Source organism: Acinonyx jubatus, chromosome B3 (genome assembly GCF_027475565.1).
Source record: "Acinonyx jubatus isolate Ajub_Pintada_27869175 chromosome B3, VMU_Ajub_asm_v1.0, whole genome shotgun sequence".
NCBI lineage: Eukaryota > Metazoa > Chordata > Mammalia > Carnivora > Felidae > Acinonyx > Acinonyx jubatus.
In genome coordinates, this window is record NC_069386.1 from 121,161,306 (window position 1) to 121,180,958 (window position 19,653).

The following is a 19,653-nucleotide window of genomic DNA, read 5'->3' on the forward strand; positions in this document are numbered from 1 at the left end:
TTGTGAAGTAGTTACTATTCTTTTTTTATTCTTTTTAAAAATTTTATTTTTAGAGAGGGAGAGAGTGTGTATGGGTAGATGAGAGGGGCAGAAGGAGAGAGAGAGAGAATCTTAAGCAGGCTCCATGCTAAGCATGGAGCCTGATGTTGGGCTCGACTCTGGAATCATGACCTGAGCTGAAATCAAGAGTTAGATGCTTCACCAGCTGAGCCACCCACATGCCCCTAGGAGTTACTGTTCTTGTTCTCTGCTATGCATATGGGGAAGAAGAGTTGTAATGAGTTTAAGAAATTGGTAGGAAGGGCTTCTATGTGGTACTATTTGACTTAGGTTCAGAGAGGCATACAGGTAAACTGATGAAATAACAAGATGCAATCCTGGGGCAGTTGGAGTACTACCTGTGTTATGAGACACTTAGTGGCCTTGAGGGATTTTAAGTAGGAACGGGCATGAAGAAATTTCTGTTGTAGAACAATAATTTTGACCACATTGTGAAAGGTTGATTGATTGTGAGAGTGAGAACGCACCTTTAGCAATACCTGAAGTGGGAGTGGAGGAAGGCCAGAACCAGTACAGTAGAGGTGGGATCTCATGGAGTGAGCAGATTCAGGCCTCCCCTGGGACATGGAAGTGCCTACCTTGGCTGTGGTTTGGGTGCAGAAGGTGAAAGAAAAGAGAGAGTCCAGGAGGGACTTCATGGCTTGAGGAACTGGATGGGGATGACCTTAAGATAGATGTTGGAGGCGAGAGGGTTGGGGAGGTTAAGAGAAGCATAGGACATAACCTGGAAAAAAATCAAAATACAGAACAGAGTTGAGGAAAGAAGTAAAGGTTGGCAAAAGACATAAGAAGTCCGGAGTTCTGGAATCTGAATTCTTTGCATTATCCACAGATGCTTCTTATCAAGTTTATTTTTTGTAATGTTTATTTATTTTTGAGAGAGAGAGAGAACATAAGTGGGGAGGGACAGAGAGAGAGAGACACAGAATCCTCAGCAGGCTCCAGGCTCCAGGCTCTGAGCTCTCAGCACAGAGCCCAACGTGGGACTCGAACTCATGAACCGTAAGACCATGACCTGAGCAGAAGTCAGATGTTTAACCGACTGAGCCACCCAGGTGCCCCATCTTCTTATCAAGTTTAAAATATTAGAACCATGGACCTAGACTGTTCCTTAGCTGCTATGAAAAGCAGCTGTCTGAAAGTTAAAATGACAGGATTGTTGCATGCATGTAAGTGGCATCCCCCTGGGTGAGATGTGCTGCTTGTCATCCTATATAGTTCACAAACAGAGGAGTTCATTTTATTAAAGTGGAAAAACCCAATACTGTTCAAAATACATGCTTCCAAATACTTTTATTTGTTCTGTGTTCTGGCAGCATTTTAAAGATAAAGATCTTGAGTTTTATTTTTCTAGGAGAGAGATTTGCCTCTGAGCGATTTGACAAATATTGAGAATTTTCTTAATCTATTTTGTTCCCTGTCATTTTCTCTATATGTTTCTCTCTTCTCCCATTTTATTTTGCCACCTTTTTCCTCTTTGCCTTTGTCTTCTTTCCAGCTGGAAATTAAAGCCATGTTTATTGCATTGAGCTAGTTAATTGGTTTAATAGATGTATATATATTTGTGTGTGTAGGGCATGTGTAGAATATTTCACTGTGAGGATTTATCTTTGTATCTCTTAGCCATCCTTGGTTCATCCCTTGGCCAATAGAAGTTGTGTAGTATAATAGTTAAGGCCAAAGTGGAACCAGACTGCCCAGATTGAAATCCCAGCAACTAGTACATATGTGACCTTGAAAATTGGTGGAACTTTCTCCTGCCTTGGTTTTCTTAAGGGTAAAGTGTGGATATTAATTGGACCTAGGTATCAGTCAGCTCAGTTCAGTTATGCTCCATTAACAAATGTGTCTCTGTAACGTTAGTTACTTTAAAGAACAGAGTTTTATTTCCCACTCACATTAATGGTCATCGTGGTTCTGCTGTGGCTCTGCTTCACGTCCTCTTCTGGACCCTGGCCAAGGAACAGCCCTAATCTGTCACCTCTTGGACTTGTGGCAAAGGGAAAAGAGAGGTGGCAGAGCCATGTAATCACTCTTAAACCTTCTAAGTGGCCCAGGCTACTTCTGCTTACATGTCTTTGTCAATGGAGGAAGTCACACATAGTGCCTGGCATGATGGGACAGGAAATACAATTCTCCAGAAAGAATGGACCGATTAGGAATGGACTGATAGGAAGGGAGAGCATATTTTGTCAACAAATAATATAAACATGACAACCTTATGGGATTGATGTGAGTATTAAATTAATTAATGTAGGAAAAGCACTCAGAATGGTGTCCAGTGACTGCTGTTTGGTAAGTAAAATACTTGCTGTTATTAGCAGAGTCTAATGCAAGTATGAGAAGAATAACAAATATATTCATTTACTCTTTACCATTGAGAATTCACTTTGCATGCCAAGGACAGTGCTATGTGAAGTTGTGAAGGACACAGACATGAAGATGTTGGTCCCTGACTTATAGGACCTTTGTAGTCCTGCATGAAAATATGAAGCAGAAGGATAGTTAATGACTCAGACCTCCTGATAGACCAGATAACCCGCTGGTAGGGTACCCAGTGCACACTTGTGGACCCCTTTCTCCCACACAATTTGTTTTTACTTGTGTAACACTTTCAGAAGACTATGAGCTCCTTGGTTATAGTTAGTGTGTCTTTTTCATCTTTGCACCCTCAGAAACTTCCACAATGCCTTTATAGTAGGTACTGGCCATTTCAATTAGAAACTCCTCTTCCTTTATACAGCTTGGAAGTGGGGTGGTGATTTCACCCTGATCGGTAGGAACAATTACCTTCTGCTTGATGCCCCAGCTTTATCAGGAATTCAAGGTGCATGGATAAAGCAGTCAGCAGTCTGAAGTTCACTTCCATGCTGTATGCAAATCGCTGCACAAAGTTATAAAGACAGCCTATAGAGATTAGCCACATTTGCCAAGCTAGCCACTTTGCATGCTTGCCCAAGGCCACACTCGCTGCATGAAGAACCGTTTGTATTTAAGTCTTACTTAGAGGGAGACAAATAATTTGAATCAAAATACCCTTGATCTATTTTTATTAATGCTCTGGTTTTAATTTTTTCCTCTATGTGCTTGTCTTGCAAGTTTTATTTTAGTGGATGTCATAAAGAGATGATATTTCTAGTGAGATGGAGAGCTATAATTTCTCATATTTTGAAACCTACATACATATTATTTTAAGGGGGGGGGGGAAGGATCATCATCTTAGTGAACTAGGGCCAGAATAGAGTGGTAGTTCTGCTAATCTAGCCTCCTGGATCCTCCAGTTGCACAAAGCAGATGTTAAGAGGATAAGAGGGTGCACTTAGGTGATAGGACCATCCTGCATTTCAACTGGCTCTGTTCACAGTGGGAGATCAGCTAGTGCCATCAATCTCATAAGCCAGTAGACCCTGTAATTATCATCGGAAGGAGACAGGCTGGAAATATCACTCCTTTTACATTCTTATCTCAGAGTTAGTACTTTCTGGTGTGGGAAGGAGGTCCTGCACACATAGGGGTTGATGTGGAAATGCTGTTTCACAAAGCTCTTTGTCTCGGGATACTTATAAAACCTAGTGACTGTATCTTTATATCTAAAATAAAGTCCCTCTTCTGAGATATGGTAATTATTTAGAAACATAGAGCCTGAAGGGACTTTGGGTATGGAGACCATATCTCTTAGCTTCTGTCTTGAATAAAGCTAAGCTAATTAAGAGTAATGGTGTTCTTACCTTCTCACAAGCCCTCCATGGTCCTTATGGGACCATAGGTCCTCATTGTGGAGAGCCTGGTGATTGCCCTCAGAGAGCTATGCATTTCCTCACAACCTCAAGAGTTTGGTCACTATTTGGTAATTTGAAACCACAGTCGCTACATCTGCCTTTAATGGTGATAGCAGACCACTGTCTTCTGTTCTCTTTGTACTTCTAGACTGTAGGCAGCTAGAGGTTAATGGGGAGAACTCTGTGGTGTTCCATCTGTGAAGCCTAGATTCTTGATTTAATTTCATGATTTCATACCCTGTGACCTTGGGAAAGTCATTTAACGTTTTTGCATCTCATCATAAGCATTGATATTTCCTACTCCACAGGGTTGTTGTAACATTTGAGTTACTAGGGAGGGAATGATCAAGCACTGTGTGTCGTCTTAGTCTGAGTTCCTTGAAAGTAGAGCCTGAGATAAGGACTTGGGTCAGGTGGTTTATTTGGGAGAGATCCCCAAAACTGGGAGTGAAGGGGTAGAGAGGATGAGCAGTAAAAAAGGAAACACTAGTGTGGGTATCCATAGTCAAGTTTTCTGCTGTGGGTCAAGTGGATATGGGGGAGATGGAGAGTGTTGTAATGAATGCCTCCAAGAATTATCCACTCAAATGACAGGAGATTCGGGTGAACTAATCCATTAGCTTTTCCCCTCCCATTGTTTGACAGCATCTATCTCCTTTCCCCCACTTCTTAGTGTCTCTTGCATGCAGGCAATGAAGACACCTCTGACTTTAGAGAAGGCCCAAGAGTTGGCTCTGCTTCAGGTCGGGACTGTCAGGCTGTGTGTGAGCTTACAGCTGTCCTGCTGTCATGGCTAAAGTCTGAGCTTGGCCCAGGAGACATGATGCAGGGTAGCACAAGTGCCTGCTGCAGGGGCACACAACATGACCTATTTATCCTCTACTTGTATCTCTAATATAAACTTTTAACTTCTTTTGGCTTTATTAGTAGGTTAGGGCTTGACCCTAGTCTTGCAAGTAAAAAAATAAAAAAAATAAAAAGTGAAATCAGGTCCCACTTTTCATTCATCCCCAAGATTAGATTTTCTGTTTCTATTTCACTGTGTTCTGCCACTTCTTGAATGTCCTTTACCTGGCCTCACCTTGTTCGTCCTCAGATCTCTAGACTGGGCCAGCCCAGGGGCATAACTTACGTGATGAAGCTGTGAGAACAAATGCAGCTACGGCAGAGAGACTTTGCAGGGAAACTGGGGGCTGTGTCACCTTGGCAGGTTGTAGCCCTTTGTGCTACCTCTTTACTTGCAAAGCTGGGGGAAACCATATCAGCTTCATACTGGGAAACTAAATGAGATTGTAAATGCAGAGCAACTAGCATCTTTTTATCAATGTTGCTTTCATTCTCATATCAGTTTCTCAGAAAGCTGTAGTTCTTTTTCTGGCTGGGAAAAATATATTTAAAATGAAAAGTAGTGTCTTTATTTGTATCTGCTGCCTGGTATCTTTTAGCTCCAAGATGAATTAGGAGTTAGTGCCTCATTCACTCAGCTGCCACAAAGCAGTGTGCGAACGTCTTCTACTCCCCTTCTTTTTCTTCCAGCACCTTCAATAATTTTACTGTCCTTTATTTTTTCATCCAATTTTATTAATTCACTTATATATATTATTATTGTATTGAATACCTTCTCAATTTGGTCAGGTTTATTCTATTGCTGAAATATAGTCTACAACTCTCTTCTCCTTTTCCATTTCTTCTCCCTTTCTCATCCTGCTTACTAGTTTGATGTGGAATCTATTCAATTATATTTATTCTTCCACTAGCTTTTTTCCCCCTAATATGTTGAGTATCTTCTTGGTGTAAGGTAGTCTGCTTAGGTGTTGGAGATTTTAGAGGTAGCATGTTCTCCTTCAAAGGGCACAGAAGTAGAGGCAATGAAAACACACACGCACACACACACATACATATATATGTATGTGTGTATATATATATATATATATATATATATATATATATATATATATATATACATATATACATATATTATATGTAATACCAGGGACATAGTGATGATTTACAGGGTACAAGTGTAGCTGAGTTCCTGGAAAGGTGCACATTTCTAGCTGGAAAGGGGTGGGTGGAGGTAGATAAGTGGAGAAAGTCTATGGAAGACGAGCAGTGGAAGATGTATTATGCCTTCCTTAATTTCTATTGACAGCAAAACATTAATTATTGGGATTAATTAACTATGCCTTTCAATTCATAATCGGACATTTTTTATTCTGCTTTTTATTACAAAGGGTCAATTCACAAGGAAAAGGCTTAAATTGGCATTTATTAGGAGGATATTACGGGAATAAGCTGCAATGCATATCTTAGTACGGATCTCTTTCACTCAGTCCACATCATTTTCAAAATCTGTGTCTTTAGTGCTAAATAATAAGATCATATAGAAAAGGCCCTAAGGTACAACAACGTTTTAAATCATCAAAAGAAGCCTAATTTGTATTAATTATATCATGACAGTGGTGGGGAAAATACTAGTATGGTTTAGAAAGTTTTTTTTTTTTTAAACAAGAATAGAATCAATACCTACAAAAGCAGCTTTCTGCCTATCCCTGAGCAAATTGCCCTCATCTCTTGAAAAGTGGCTTCATGGGGAGAGATTATCACAAGAAATCTTGAGACTGTGCTCACCTCACCTCTCCTAAGCAATGCTGTAAATTTATGACTTAAGGTAGAGATTTGGCAGTAAATTGGGGGCAGGATTCTTTCTCGTCTTTTGTGGAGTCATTTGTTCCTTTAGAGAGATATCAGCCCTGGATTCACTGCATTTCAAAATTGAGATGCCATTCTCCGAGCCGAGATGAGTGGGTTCATTTTACACTGTGATCACAATTTAGAGATCCTACTGAATAGGCTGCCAGGGTTTGCTTTGTAATGTTAGGCACACTCCTTGTTGCAGTCCTTAGGCATGGGCCAGAGCACATAACTGAAACTATGCAAGAAAAAAGAAAGAAGGGGAGAGAGGCAAGGAAGGAAGGAAGGAGGGAGGAAGGGAAAGAAAGACAGCAGGAATCCTGTAACCCTGAGTCATCAGTAGGCAGTGGTGGCCCAAGGTGCAGATTAACACCATACTAATAAAATCATGCAGGCAGTGAACTTGGAGCCACACTTTTGAGCAGTAGGAAACGTCCAGGGGATGGTGCTGAGTATGACTGATGCTTCGTAGGAAAAGTGCAAGTAACGGAAGCAAGCTGTCTTGACTAGTAAGATCAGTCATGTCTTACATTTTCTGGAATCTTTGCCTTCTCATCTGAGGGTGTGTCTACCACCCAGGTTCTCAGATTGATTCCTCTCTTTTCCTCTCCTGCTCCCAGTCCACCTTCAAAAGTGATCTCAAATCCTGTTGACTCCACCTCCAAAATGCACCCCAAACTTCACCACCTCCATTTCTACTCCTACCTCCTTAGTCCAAGTCACCTTCATTTCCTGCCTTTAACAGCCTCCCTGAGATCCCTTGTTTCTGCTATTGGCCTTTTTGGGTCCAGTGCACCCACAGCAACCAGAAAGATTTTTAAATCATAGGATCCCCTTACCCCTCACCTCCCAGTGACTCCCAGATGCATGTAGAACAGAATTCAGGCTCTGTACCATGTCCTTGTGTCCTCTTGTGATCTGGCCTCTGCTTACTTCTTCACCTTCTTTCCCACCACACGCTCTCCTTTGGGCACAAGCTCTAGCCACCGTGGGGTTTGTTGTTGTTGTTCCTCTAATATGCCAAGGTTATTCTGGGCTTCTGCTCTTGCTGTTCCCATTGCCTCGGATATTTGCCTCAGACGCACCTCCGGAGAGAAGCTTGCTTTGACCTCCTCAGTTAAGAGCTCTCCATCCAACCGGGTACTCAGGGCAAGAGTGGAGAAGTCACCTCAGAGAGGCCTTTCTGAGACTTGCTATAAAGTAGCCCACCCTCTAGTCCCACTCTCCCCCCAAATTACTTTTCATCATATCCTCCTGTTTCATTTTCATCATAGAACTCAACCACATCTGATGATTACCGTATGTTTGGGTATTGTCCTTTATCCTCCCTCACTTCAGACTAGGCTGTAAGCTGTGTAAAAGCAGAGCCCTTATCTGTCTTATTTTCTCTGAAACCTCGGCACTGGACTGGTGCCTGATCCCATGTTGATGCTCAGGTACCATTAGCTGAATGTATGAATTGGTACACTGTGATACACTGTCAGAGGTTAGCAACAGTACTCTATTAGCAGAATAGAGGATGAGTCAAGGGAAAGGGGATGTCAGCCCATAGTTGAATATGTTGTATGTGGCAGGCTCGATGGTCATTTACTTTCAGGTTCAGTAATTACTGGTGGTGTTTCTAGTGGATTTTAACTAGAAACAGGGTCTCTAGTACCCTCCAGGAGGGTACATGTGCTTGGGGTGAATAAGTGGGTCACTTGTCTTTCTCACATACCTCACTGTTAGTCGTCTTAACAGAAGGTTTTCCAGAAAGCCTCCCATGTTCATATCCGTTATTGGAAGCCCTGAGACTCCAGGACTCCAGTGAGAATGGAGGAATCTGTTTGAGGTTTTTCACCCAATTGTCTCTATAAGTAAATGATTTAAAATTTCTTTCAAAGGTAATGAATGCTTTCAGGGAAAAAAAAATGAGTTTATAAAAACAAAACACCTCTTATTCTCTATTGGGTTGTCAACCTGAAGAAAACAACCAGAACCTGAAATTGCTTTGGACAGAAAATGAGATGCTTCCTTCCTATGTCTCTGCCACCCTCCCCTCCTTGCCTTTGCCTTTACTCGCCTGACCTCTCTCTCTCTCTTTTTCGGGGGAGGAAGACTGATAAAGTATATGGTGCTGTAGGCTTAGTAAACTGTTTGCCATAGCTCAGCTGGCCCAACCTAGGGTGCTGGTGGAAATGAAGGTAAGTTTTCTCTTTTAAAATATATTTGGTGTTCTTAAACCTAACACAGTCAGTCATTTCGAGTGTTTATCATACCATTGAAATGTATAATCACGTGCCTTTTGCTACACCTTTCTGAGGGACTCAATTTCGTATTTTGTTATGCACTGTAGCAGTTTTGACTCATGTGAAACATGGTTCCAAGAGAAATCAAGTTGTTGTTTCTTTCTCTTTCTTGGACAAGTAGAAAGATATTCAGGTAATGCAAAGTGATTATCGTACAGATATTGCCCTCTTCATCCCTGCCCCTTTACCCCAAGCAAAGTAAGTTTCCACTCTTACCTACCCACTTTTGGAGATAGTCCTTTGTGGCAGATGGAAGGAATTTCTCCTCCCTGTGTATGAGCAAAACCACCATGTTTGGGCAGGTTTTAGAAATTTATTGACAAACTAATGTATATTGGGGTGTCTTGTAGTTGTACTGGTTATGTTGCTCCTGGGGGGAATAATAAATTCATGTAATATGAACAGTCTACTAAAAAGCAACAACAAGAAATAAAAAGAAAACAACTAAATAGGCTCAAAATAGTTAAAATCCAGAGTCCACCTTGTGAAGGTGTGTGCCTGTAGTAATACCCAAATACAGATTTTTCCCACACACTCCCTTTCCCTGTTCCCCTCCCCAGAGGGAACAATCTACTAATATCTATCTAAGTCATCTTCCTCCAAGCAATCAGCAATGATTTGTCTCTCAAAGAATGCTTTTCTCCTCATTTTTCACTTTTATTTTAGTATTAGTTCTGGCTTCTTAAAGAAATAGGTCTTCCACAGGGTTACTGTAGCTAGGTTAAGAAAATTCTCTATTTGTGTTTTTCATCTGTGACGCCTCATTCTCTATCCCCGTCCATTAGAGAATTACACCATCTTTGGTGAAACATGTCTTAATTAAAAGAGATGATGCTAAGTGAGTTTGCAGTGAGACTAGGTCAAGAGTGAGAATTTGGGTGGTATTGCCCAAGGATTCATTAAGGCTCTTTTTCCTATGATAATAAACAATTGAACACTTCTATAGACCTCTGTATCTCAGAAATCTTCAACTGTAATTTTGCTTCTTTACTCCAGTCACAGGGGTCATTACTTGAGAAATTCAACTATAAGGTGTCAGATAAATTATTAGTTTTCTGTATTTAGAGCAAACAGGGATGAACTAAGCAGCCTAAAGGGAATCAAAATTTTTTCCCTTTGTGATCAATATTTACTATTTAAACTATAAAAGAAGGAAACATGCATCTAATACTCACATCCAATATGTGTCTAATCACAGATCACCTTTCTCCTGGCTACAAAAAAAGAAAAAGGACGATGCAGGAAAAGTAGTGGCTTTGAGTATTTTTTTTAATGTTTAAAAAACTAAATTCCCATCAGTTCCTTTTAAAAATCCAATTTAAAAAAGAAAGTTCCTCTCCTTATCTGGACCATCCTTTTTGTAAAGGGAAGAACTTTATACACCGTTTTCCTGATGCTTCTTCACCGGCTTTGTGCTTGAATCTTCCAGAGAAGTCTTCCCTAGACAAAAGCCTCCTTCTTTGAAAACCTAACAGTTTGTATGTTTCAACTTTTGACTTGTGTCTGCATCTTCTATCACTTACCAGGCCCGTTTATGCTCAGGCTACAGATTGGATTTGCTCTTCCCCTCTATTTGCCTACATTTCCAGCTGAGTTTAAACATCACTTTCTCTCTGGTAGGATGCATTGACCTTTTGACTTGATTAAAGATAAATGCCATTGACTCTCCACTTTTGGAAGATGAGATTTTTTTTCAGAAGCTCACTACGATTTCTATATTTATTGCTTGAAAATGAATATTGAATAATACTCATTTCCCTACCATTTTAATGAGATGGGTATGGATTTTTTTCCTACTGTCAGAGTAACAAGAATTATTGGGGTGAGAGACAGCATGAGAGGTTTTAGGTTTGTTTTTTTTTTTACATGTTTGGTTATAGACCATCACATCCTAAAGTTTTAGAGTCAAATGGACAGTTAAATATTTTTGTTTAAACTTGACTAGAATGGATATTTCAAGGACAAAAGAAAATTCAAAGTACCTGCAAAATGTCAGCAGCATTTTAAACACACTGGGCTAATTGCAAAGCTTGTTTTACATCTCTGTGGCTAATATGACACTAATGTGGCAATTTTGCTAAACTGTGACTGTGTTTGTGTTAGTATTTCTCCCTCTTATTTTGTTCCCAATCATAAAAATGAAGTGATGTGCAAGAATTGCTTAAAGAACGGATGCCACCTATAGATGTTTAAATAGTCTGCCTTTGTAACAGTTCTGCCTCCATAGCCAGTATTTTCTACGTCTTTCTTTACTTTCTTCTTTCTTATTGAAGCGTTTGCATGTAGAATAAAGAGGATAAAGACACACACACAAAAAAACAAAGGCAGATTTGTTTCTTCTGAGAACATCTGTTCTTGCTTCAAAGCACCCACATGATGTAGCCCATTTTCTCTCAGTGCCTGCACAGTTTGCTATTGTAAAAGTGACTGTTACATCAATCTGAGATCTGAATTTAATGAAATAATAAACAGTGCTACCTAATGAAGTGACATATAGGAAAAATCCCATTATAATGCATGTGCTTTATATAATATTAAGACAGGAATACTCACAAAGAAAAGCTAAAATTGAACATAAAATGATTTATTATAGAATTCCACCCCCCCCCCCCCAAGATTCATTGATCTCCTGGCATCATACCCAATTTTGGGTACATACATTTGGTCCACTTTACAGTTCATTGAATCCTTAGAATTCTTGTGAATTTGCATTGTACTTGGGGTATAGGTACATTTTGAAAAAAAAATTAATGCAAATTATTTATTGTATACATTGTAATCAAAAGAGACATTTTACTTTGAAAATCTTTATTTTTAAGAAGAAAATCCCCCCAAACTTCAACTGCTATCATTACTCATATAACCAGCATTCAATAGCAACACTAATAACTCAAAGGGTACAGTTTAAAAGTACCTAGTTTAAAAGGTATTTACCCAAGTGATACTACTTTTTAAATTTCCTTCCCTAAGGAGTATATAATAACTCAGTCTTGGAGTAGAGAAAGGGGTGAAAGTGAAAGCTATATAATAAGCTTTCAAAATTTCTTAGATAAAAATGTATTGGGGCACCTGGGTGGCGCAGTTGGTTAAGCGTCCGACTTCAGCCAGGTCACGATCTCGCGGTCCATGAGTTCGAGCCCCGCGTCGGGCTCTGGGCTGATGGCTCAGAGCCTGGATCCTGGAGCCTGTTTCCGATTCTGTGTCTCCCTCTCTCTCTGCCCCTCCCCCGTTCATGCTCTGTCTCTCTCTGTCCCAAAAATAAATAAACGTTGGAAAAAAAAATGTATTGACCTTAGTTGATGGTTTCCAAAGAAATAAATACCTATGTAGACATCAGTTGCTCAATAAGTGCTCATTAAAGCACCTACTGTGCACCTAGGCCTGTGCTCCTCCTATATGTTGGATCCAAGTGTATTCTGACATATTTCAAATGCATAATACCCATAAAGACATATTGGCCAGTTACGTTTTGCGTCTTTTTTCCCCCCAGCTATTTCCAAAGATAGGGCTTTCTACATAGCGATTGACTAATCCAGGAAGACTTACATGGCATCTTTCTGCATGGGCTCAGCTACCCACAAAGAAAGGTCAAACTTGGTCTAAGTTCTCTGGTTCTATGCAATCTTCTTTGTCTTTTAAATTTACATCTCAGTTCAATGGTGAGCAAAACATGACATTTCTACCACCCTGCCATTACTAACCAAATTCTTTTCATGCTTCAGTGTTCATCTTGACAGCTTTTGTCCCTAAATATTGTAATTCCTTGTTGAGCCGGATTCTCCTTAGGGTGCACTTGAACATCCTCTTGAACATCTTGATCATGGATCTTTAGAGACAGCTTGGTTTATTCCTTTATTTGGTGGCACTTTCTACTGAATATTTTTTTGACCTAGAAGGGTTCTATTTTGGAATTTTACATTATTTCATTTCTTAGATTTTTATATCTTTTTGGAGGATGATGAGCAATGAGATAAATCTGGAATACTTCACATTCCCTTCAGGAGCATTATTTGTCATGGGGTTTAGACCTCAACATTATTATTGTGGTGATTACTGTAGTGATTTCTATGGTTGCTGAATTCTGGTAGGACCGTGGGTTAATGGCAAAATCAAGTTAAGAATATATATATTACAGAACTCTTTTCTCATCCAATTGATGAATACTCTCCAAAAGCCAGACTGGTGTATTATGCCAAAGTGACCAAATAGTTCTAAAAAAAATACATGATGGGTTTCCTGTATCTTTAAGAAATTCATCTGAAATCTAAAACTTTGAGAAACAAAATGACAGCTGACTACATTTCTTATAAACGTTTGCTTACCATTGGCATTTTAGAACTTTATATCTGTAGACAAAGGAGGACACATATCTTTCATTGTTTTGTCAATGTCCATATGAATTGAGACTTTTGCATTTGGGGCAATAGTAGAGCATTCTCTTGGATCAGTGAAACTAAGATGGGCTATGGGTGGGCATGATTCCTTGAATGCTACTGGGTCATGTGCACCAGTGTGGCTTTGACAGTTCTGATGCCATAATTACTACTTTCAGAATTGATTCTAACTTTAACACTTACCATCGTCCTTAGGCAAAGGACCTGAGACCCTGTATGCGGGGCAGAAGCTCAATGACAATGAATGGCACACCGTTCGGGTGGTGCGGAGAGGAAAAAGCCTTAAATTAACTGTGGATGATGATGTGGCTGAGGGTGAGTACAGCTATATGTAGTGAAATTTGTCTGTCTTTGCTCTCATAGTCCTCTTGGTCATTCAGTGAGCAAAGGGTTTTTAAAAAAAAAATGTTTTATTTTGCTTAACAGAAGTCATGTGACATGTTCTCTATTGACAAACTCAGGTAAGGCTAAGGAGGTCTTCCTCTATATTTGCATAATCCCTTTTCATTGATCTGTATTATAGAATTTACCCATTACTGTCGCTGTATGTTGATGAGATATCCTTAGGCATAGAATATGTATCTGGAGAATAGATATACAGTTCTGTAGATCTTTTATTATTCATTTATTCAAAAATCACTTATCAATCACCTTCCCAGGTGCCAGTTTCTTCTCTCAATAACTGACTTTCTAGTAGAGGGAGATGAATAAACCAGAAATTCAGAACATTATAGGTAAAAGTATGTACTTAGATCACTACAGGATATTTAGAAGGAGCTAAATACATATGTTATTTAATTGTTATTGAGTATCTACCATGTTTTGAGTTCTACTTCAGAAGGCAATAAGAATATGGAGGTGAAGAAATAGGCAAGTGCTTGACTTGGTTGGAATTTACATTCTAGGAGGACAAATATAAATGAATGAATGTATACATAAGTAAAGGAACATTTGAAGCTTCACATAAGCAATAAGTATTTCTTGAGAGCCTGTTACATATCAGTAGTGTGCTAAGGATGTAGAAAAAAAGAAGGAAGCACAAGAGATTATCTGTTTCCTCAAATAATGAACCAATTAGTAGAGTAGATAGGACCCAGGTAATAGAAAATAAGACAAAGAATATGTAATGAGATTCCAAAATGGGTGGGTTGTCGTTGTCATTCAGAAGAGAAAATTATCATTTTGGGCTGGGGAAAGCAGGAGTGGCTAATTAAGGTAGCTAGTTAGCCATAATTTGATGGGTAAAATTTAATGAGGTCTAGGTTGGAAGAGAGAGGGCATCCTCCGTGTTGTATCCAAAGAAATCTCTACTTTCTAACATTCCAGAGCAGTGCACTAGGATATGAAAAGAAAACTTGGGGGGTAGCATGGGGTATTATAGAACACTGTTCATGTCAGGAGATCTGGGCCCTGGCTTTAATTTCTCTGCCAGATGTTGGAAAAGTCACTTACTGTTTCTGAATCTTGTCAAATGAAGTCAGTGGTGTAAATTATCTCTAGATTCTTCTGTGATTAAGATAGTCAAGATAGAGTCAGGATCCCTGGGGTTTCATACAGTCATTTTAACTAAAATACTTTTTGCTGTTGGGACAGATATGATAAATCTCTTTTTCCTCATTTCCTCATTTTTAACCTTGAAATTCTATTACTGCTAAGGACCTCTCCTGTATAAAGGTCCTACAATTTGGGGTCCTATAATTTAATTTTATATTCATGAGCTTCAGTACTTCTGGAGTCTGGAATTATAGTGAGCCATGTGTGGAGGTAAAGCGTGTGTGTGTGCGTGTGCGTGTGTGTGTGTGTGTGTGTGTGTGTGTGTAGGTAGGTAGGTAGGTAGGTAGGTAGGTAGGTAAGGAGAGTCTATGAACAGAGGAAGAGTAGGAGTCATATATTCAGTGCCCAGTAGGCATTAGATACTGAGATAGCTGTCTTACATATATCGGCTCCTTAAATCTTCTGTAATTCCCCATTACCTTGCAAAATAAGAGTTCTTATTGTCTTTTTACATTCAAGAAGACATGAAATTTAGAAGGAGCTGTGTAATTCAAGCTCCAAATTCATGTTTTTGTGATATCACCAAATCAAGCTGCTTGCTGGACTTCACAAACCATCATAAGAAAAATGATTTGTATTATCTATGGGAAAAATACAATAGAATTGATTAGGGGTGATGTGAGGAATACATTTTAGTGTAGACTAAAACACCCCTCTCCCCTCAAAAATGAAGCTAAGCAGAACCATAATAAGTATCCAAAGCCCCCCAATTGTATGTACATAGACACCTTAGTATGTGTGGGGGGTAAGGTTACTATTCTATATGCCTGAAGGGTAACTTAGCTTTATGTAATGAATGTAAGCAAAGAGATGTAAAAATGGATATATGGTTTAGAACCTACAGCCATCCTGAATTAATTATTCAAGAAGTCCTCGTGAGCTGTTAGTTCAAACAGGATTCTGCAAAGCAGCAGTGACAGTCCCGTATCCCTTGCTAGCTCCTCTAGGCTGAGCCCAGTAGCCCAGCGGTGCTATTCCCAGCGTGTTTTGAATGGCAGCCACTAGATGGCGACCTCACCCCAATCTCTCTGGACAGTGAGTCCCTTTTATTTCCACAGAAAATAACATGCCCTGAAAGCTGTAGTCACAAAGAACTGCAGAACTGAGGATACAGTAATGTGTATTACCTCATTTGGTCATTATTCTTTTATAGAAACTTTAGAATAAAGGTAATTATAAAGTGTTTTTTCTCTTACCACTAATAATTAAAAAGCAGGACTAAACCATTGAAGACCCAAGTCATCCAGTAATTTGATATTTGAAATTAATGAAGCTCTTTCATTTTCAACCTTATCCCCTTCTTTACTGCTGATGGAAAAGAGCAGCCATAAGGATAAAGAAATCTTGGAGAAGAAAAGAGCTATTTTGCTTATGAGCTACAACCTTGGATTGCTTCTTACAGTGATAATGGGTTTGGGAATTTTAATTTTAGCTCACAGAAGTCATAAAATCAGGCAATGAAACTAAAATACCACACAGTCCTCAGGTTATTAAGTAGTGTCTTATTGGCTTATTTAGCAATCCCTTTCATGCTGTTTAAGGTCCCCTAGGGTGTCAAATTTTCAGCTAGTTTGTAGAAATGATGCAAAGAATAGGTCAGACTCATAAGGAATCAAAAGCAAGGAAAGAAATATTCCTTAGCCTGGTGGTTTTCATGTATTGTGATACAGTGTGTTCCTGGGAAAGTGTTAGGTTCAGTTGACAGTTAATAAAGATTGATTGATTGACTGACTGACTGACTGACTGAGCTGGATTTCTATTTTCAAGAATAAATGAAGGGAACACTTCACTAGGGTTATGCTCCTCAGAATTGGGATCTGATGCTGTGTGAATCACCCACTCCACCCAGAGCTTCTTGCTAGTACAGAAATTCATCTCTCTTTTGACTCCTCTGGTTCACGTTGATTTCTCTGTCCCTCGCCCGAAACAGCACATCCGGCACCTAGCTGTAGAAAGTCATTTTCCAAGGACAGTTTGTTCTTTATATTAATAAACAACATGGTAGGATGGATTTTGGAAATACTAGGTTAAACAAAATGAAGCGGACTTTTTATTGCAAGATTTGCTGGGATCCTTTAGTATGCTAATATACATTGATAATCATCAATGATCACATGTGAAGTATTTACCAAGCTTATTTGGCTCCAGAACTTGTTGTTGTTGTTGTTAAAGGATATACTTTTGAAAAAATTTGTTATCGTGGCGGAAAGGGTATGTGACCAATGGAGCTGGAAGATTGTGGGCAAAATGTGCATCCTTTACTGAGACTTTACAAGCCTTCATTTTCTTGACTTCTCTCCCCATGTCTGGGAGCCAAGGGAGGTCAAGTTGCCTCCTCTCTGTCTTTCCTATTATTTCTTTGCTAAGCTTTTAGTGTGGCTAGGAACTTCATGTGTAGAGATGGCGATGATCCAAACCCTGACTCCAGAGCAAATGTCTCAAATACAACCTCGTTCCTCAGATGTGAGGGATGCTTGCTGTGCTCAGTCCCCTCTGCTAAACACTGCAGGACATACAGAAGAGGTGAGAAGTGGTTTCTACTTAAAAAGAGATTGTGTTCTAGTAAAAGGGAACAAATAATCAAACTAATTAGGAAATTCTTAACACATTTCAGAGAAAGGAAAAAATGAATTATGCATAATTATTAATAGCTATCAACTTAAGCACTAGGCACCATTCTAAGTACTTTCTGTGAAGTGACACATCTAATCCTGAAAACTTCATACCTACTTCACAGATGGGAAACTGAGGCACATAAAAGTTATATAACCCAGGCAGTGTGGCTTCAGAGTCTACGTGCTCGACCAGTATATGCCTCATGGGAAGTTACAGCTTGACCATGGACAAATTTTCTATAGGTTTATGTTCTCCACAGACTTTATCACTCTGAGGGCTAGTGTGTAAACTGCTGTTGGCCATCAGTGAAATATGGAAGTGAATGTGTGAGTAGGAGCCAAGGCAGTACAGTTATTCTCAGGAAGGTGCTGAATATGTGTAAATTAGAAGGAATGACGTGATGATGGTTGGCCACTGGGAAGGAGTGTGAACCCATTGTGGAAACTTCAGTGTGGAAATTTCACCAGTTAAATTCCACCCACAATAATGTAAGGAATAAGTCAAGTTTTTTCTCCACTGTGTAGTGTTACAAGATGAGATGTGGGTTTTGGAATTAGACACACTTGGGTTCAATTTGAGGTTCTACCATTTACAACCTGTATGAACTCTGATCCCATTGCTTAACCTAAGCTAAGTGTCCCCTCTCTAAAGCAAGATAATACCTATTTATTGTGATAATGACATTTGTTGGTGGTTCTGAAGTGTCTAGCACAGTGCCTGACACATAAATAATGTTTAGTAGTCTTGTGGGGTTTTTTTTTTTTGTTATCTTTCTCCAAAATCACTCTTCTTTCCTGTGAAATTTGAAAGCAGCTGCTGTGAAGTATGCATATATTCGCCCCTTGAACAGAAAGGTGTTTTAGTCTACAAGACAGCATTCAGAGGAGATAAATGAAAAGGTTCCCAATCAATTAATATTGATTAGATGATACACAGATTAAAAAAACCTGTATAGGGGTACGTGGGTGCCCCAGTCAGTTGAACATCTGACTTTCAATTTCAGCTCAGGTCATGATCTCACAGTTCGTGAGATTGAGCCCCGCATCGGGCTCTGTGCTGGCAGCTTGGAACCTGCTTGGGATTCTCTCTGTCCCTCTCTCTCTCTCTCTGCCCCTATCCTGCTTGCACTCTTGCCCCTCCCCCAACAAAAAATAAATTTTAAAATCTTAAATAAAAATCTATCTATCTATCTATCTATCTATCTATCTATCTATTTATATTTATTTGCTTAGTTTGGCACAGGGCTCAAACTTCAAGCAGTCTCTTTAATGCTTTCTCTAGAAGTAATAGCTTACTTTTTTGGGAACCTCCATCCACAGCCAAGTGAGCTTCTTTAGCAGTTCCTCTTCTAATTTGGCTCCATGTTGCACCCCCGCCCCCTACAACTTCTAGTTGAGCCTCTGTGACTCATCCATTTAAGGTTTTCTTAAATCAGTCTGTGTCCATGGGCTATGCTCTCAAATTCCATTGTTAGTTTCCTTTCTCTTACCCTTCTTCAACCTCTCTTCTCTCTGTCAACACTGTACATAATTTTCTTGCTTTATGAAATTCACTTTCTAGTGAGCAGAATTTCCTAACACCTCAGTTCTGAAGGCCAGTTTATGTATAATTTCTATAAAAGCTTCCTGTTGACTTTAAAAATTGTCTCTTTGGGTTTCTTTTGGAATTCCAGTCTTCACCAAGGATCATCCCATTATCACTTCTTAATTATCAGAGCTAATCTTCTTCCCCTCCCCCTTCCATCCTCCTCTCTCCATCCTCCTCCTCCTCTTCCTCCTCCTCCTCCTTCTCCTTCTTCACCTCCTTCTCCTTCTTCTCCTCCTTCTGCTTCTTCTCCTCCTTCTCCTCCTCCTCCTCTTTCTTATCCTCCATCTTATCCACCTTCTCCTTCTCCTCCTCCTTCTCCTTCTCCTCCTTCTTCTCCTCCTTCTTCTCCTCCTCCTTTTCTCCTCCTTCTTCTCCTCCTCCTCCTCCTTCTCCTCCTCCTCCTTCTCCTCCTCCTCCTCCTCCTCCTTCTCCTCCTCCTCCTCCTCCTCCTCCTTCTCCTCCTCCTCCTCCTCCTTCTCCTCCTCCTCTTTCTCCTCCTCCTCCTTCTCCTCCTCCTCCTTCTCCTCCTCCTCCTTCTCCTCCTCCTCCTTCTTCTCCTCCTCCTTCTCCTCCTCCTCCTTCTCCTCCTCCTCCTTTTCCACCTCCTTCTCTTCCTCCTCCTCCTTCTCCTCCTCCTCCTTCTTCTCCTCCTTCTTCTCCTCCTCCTCCTTCTTCTCCTCT

At 39.9% G+C, this 19,653-nt stretch overlaps 1 protein-coding gene across 27 annotated transcripts in view; it reads left to right on the forward strand.

The window, feature by feature from the left end:
* Positions 1 to 19,653, forward strand: part of NRXN3 (neurexin 3) — a 1,553,894-nt gene that overhangs the window by 729,795 nt on the left and 804,446 nt on the right. For all 27 annotated transcript variants that reach the window (XR_008299766.1, XR_008299767.1, XM_027066299.2 and 24 more), the window contains one exon: positions 13,411 to 13,530. Coding sequence is in view for 25 of the 27 variants with exons in the window: in XM_027066299.2 (XP_026922100.1) it covers positions 13,411 to 13,530 (120 nt within the window). In the remaining 2 variants the exon portion in view is untranslated. The remainder of the gene's footprint in view (positions 1 to 13,410; positions 13,531 to 19,653) is intronic.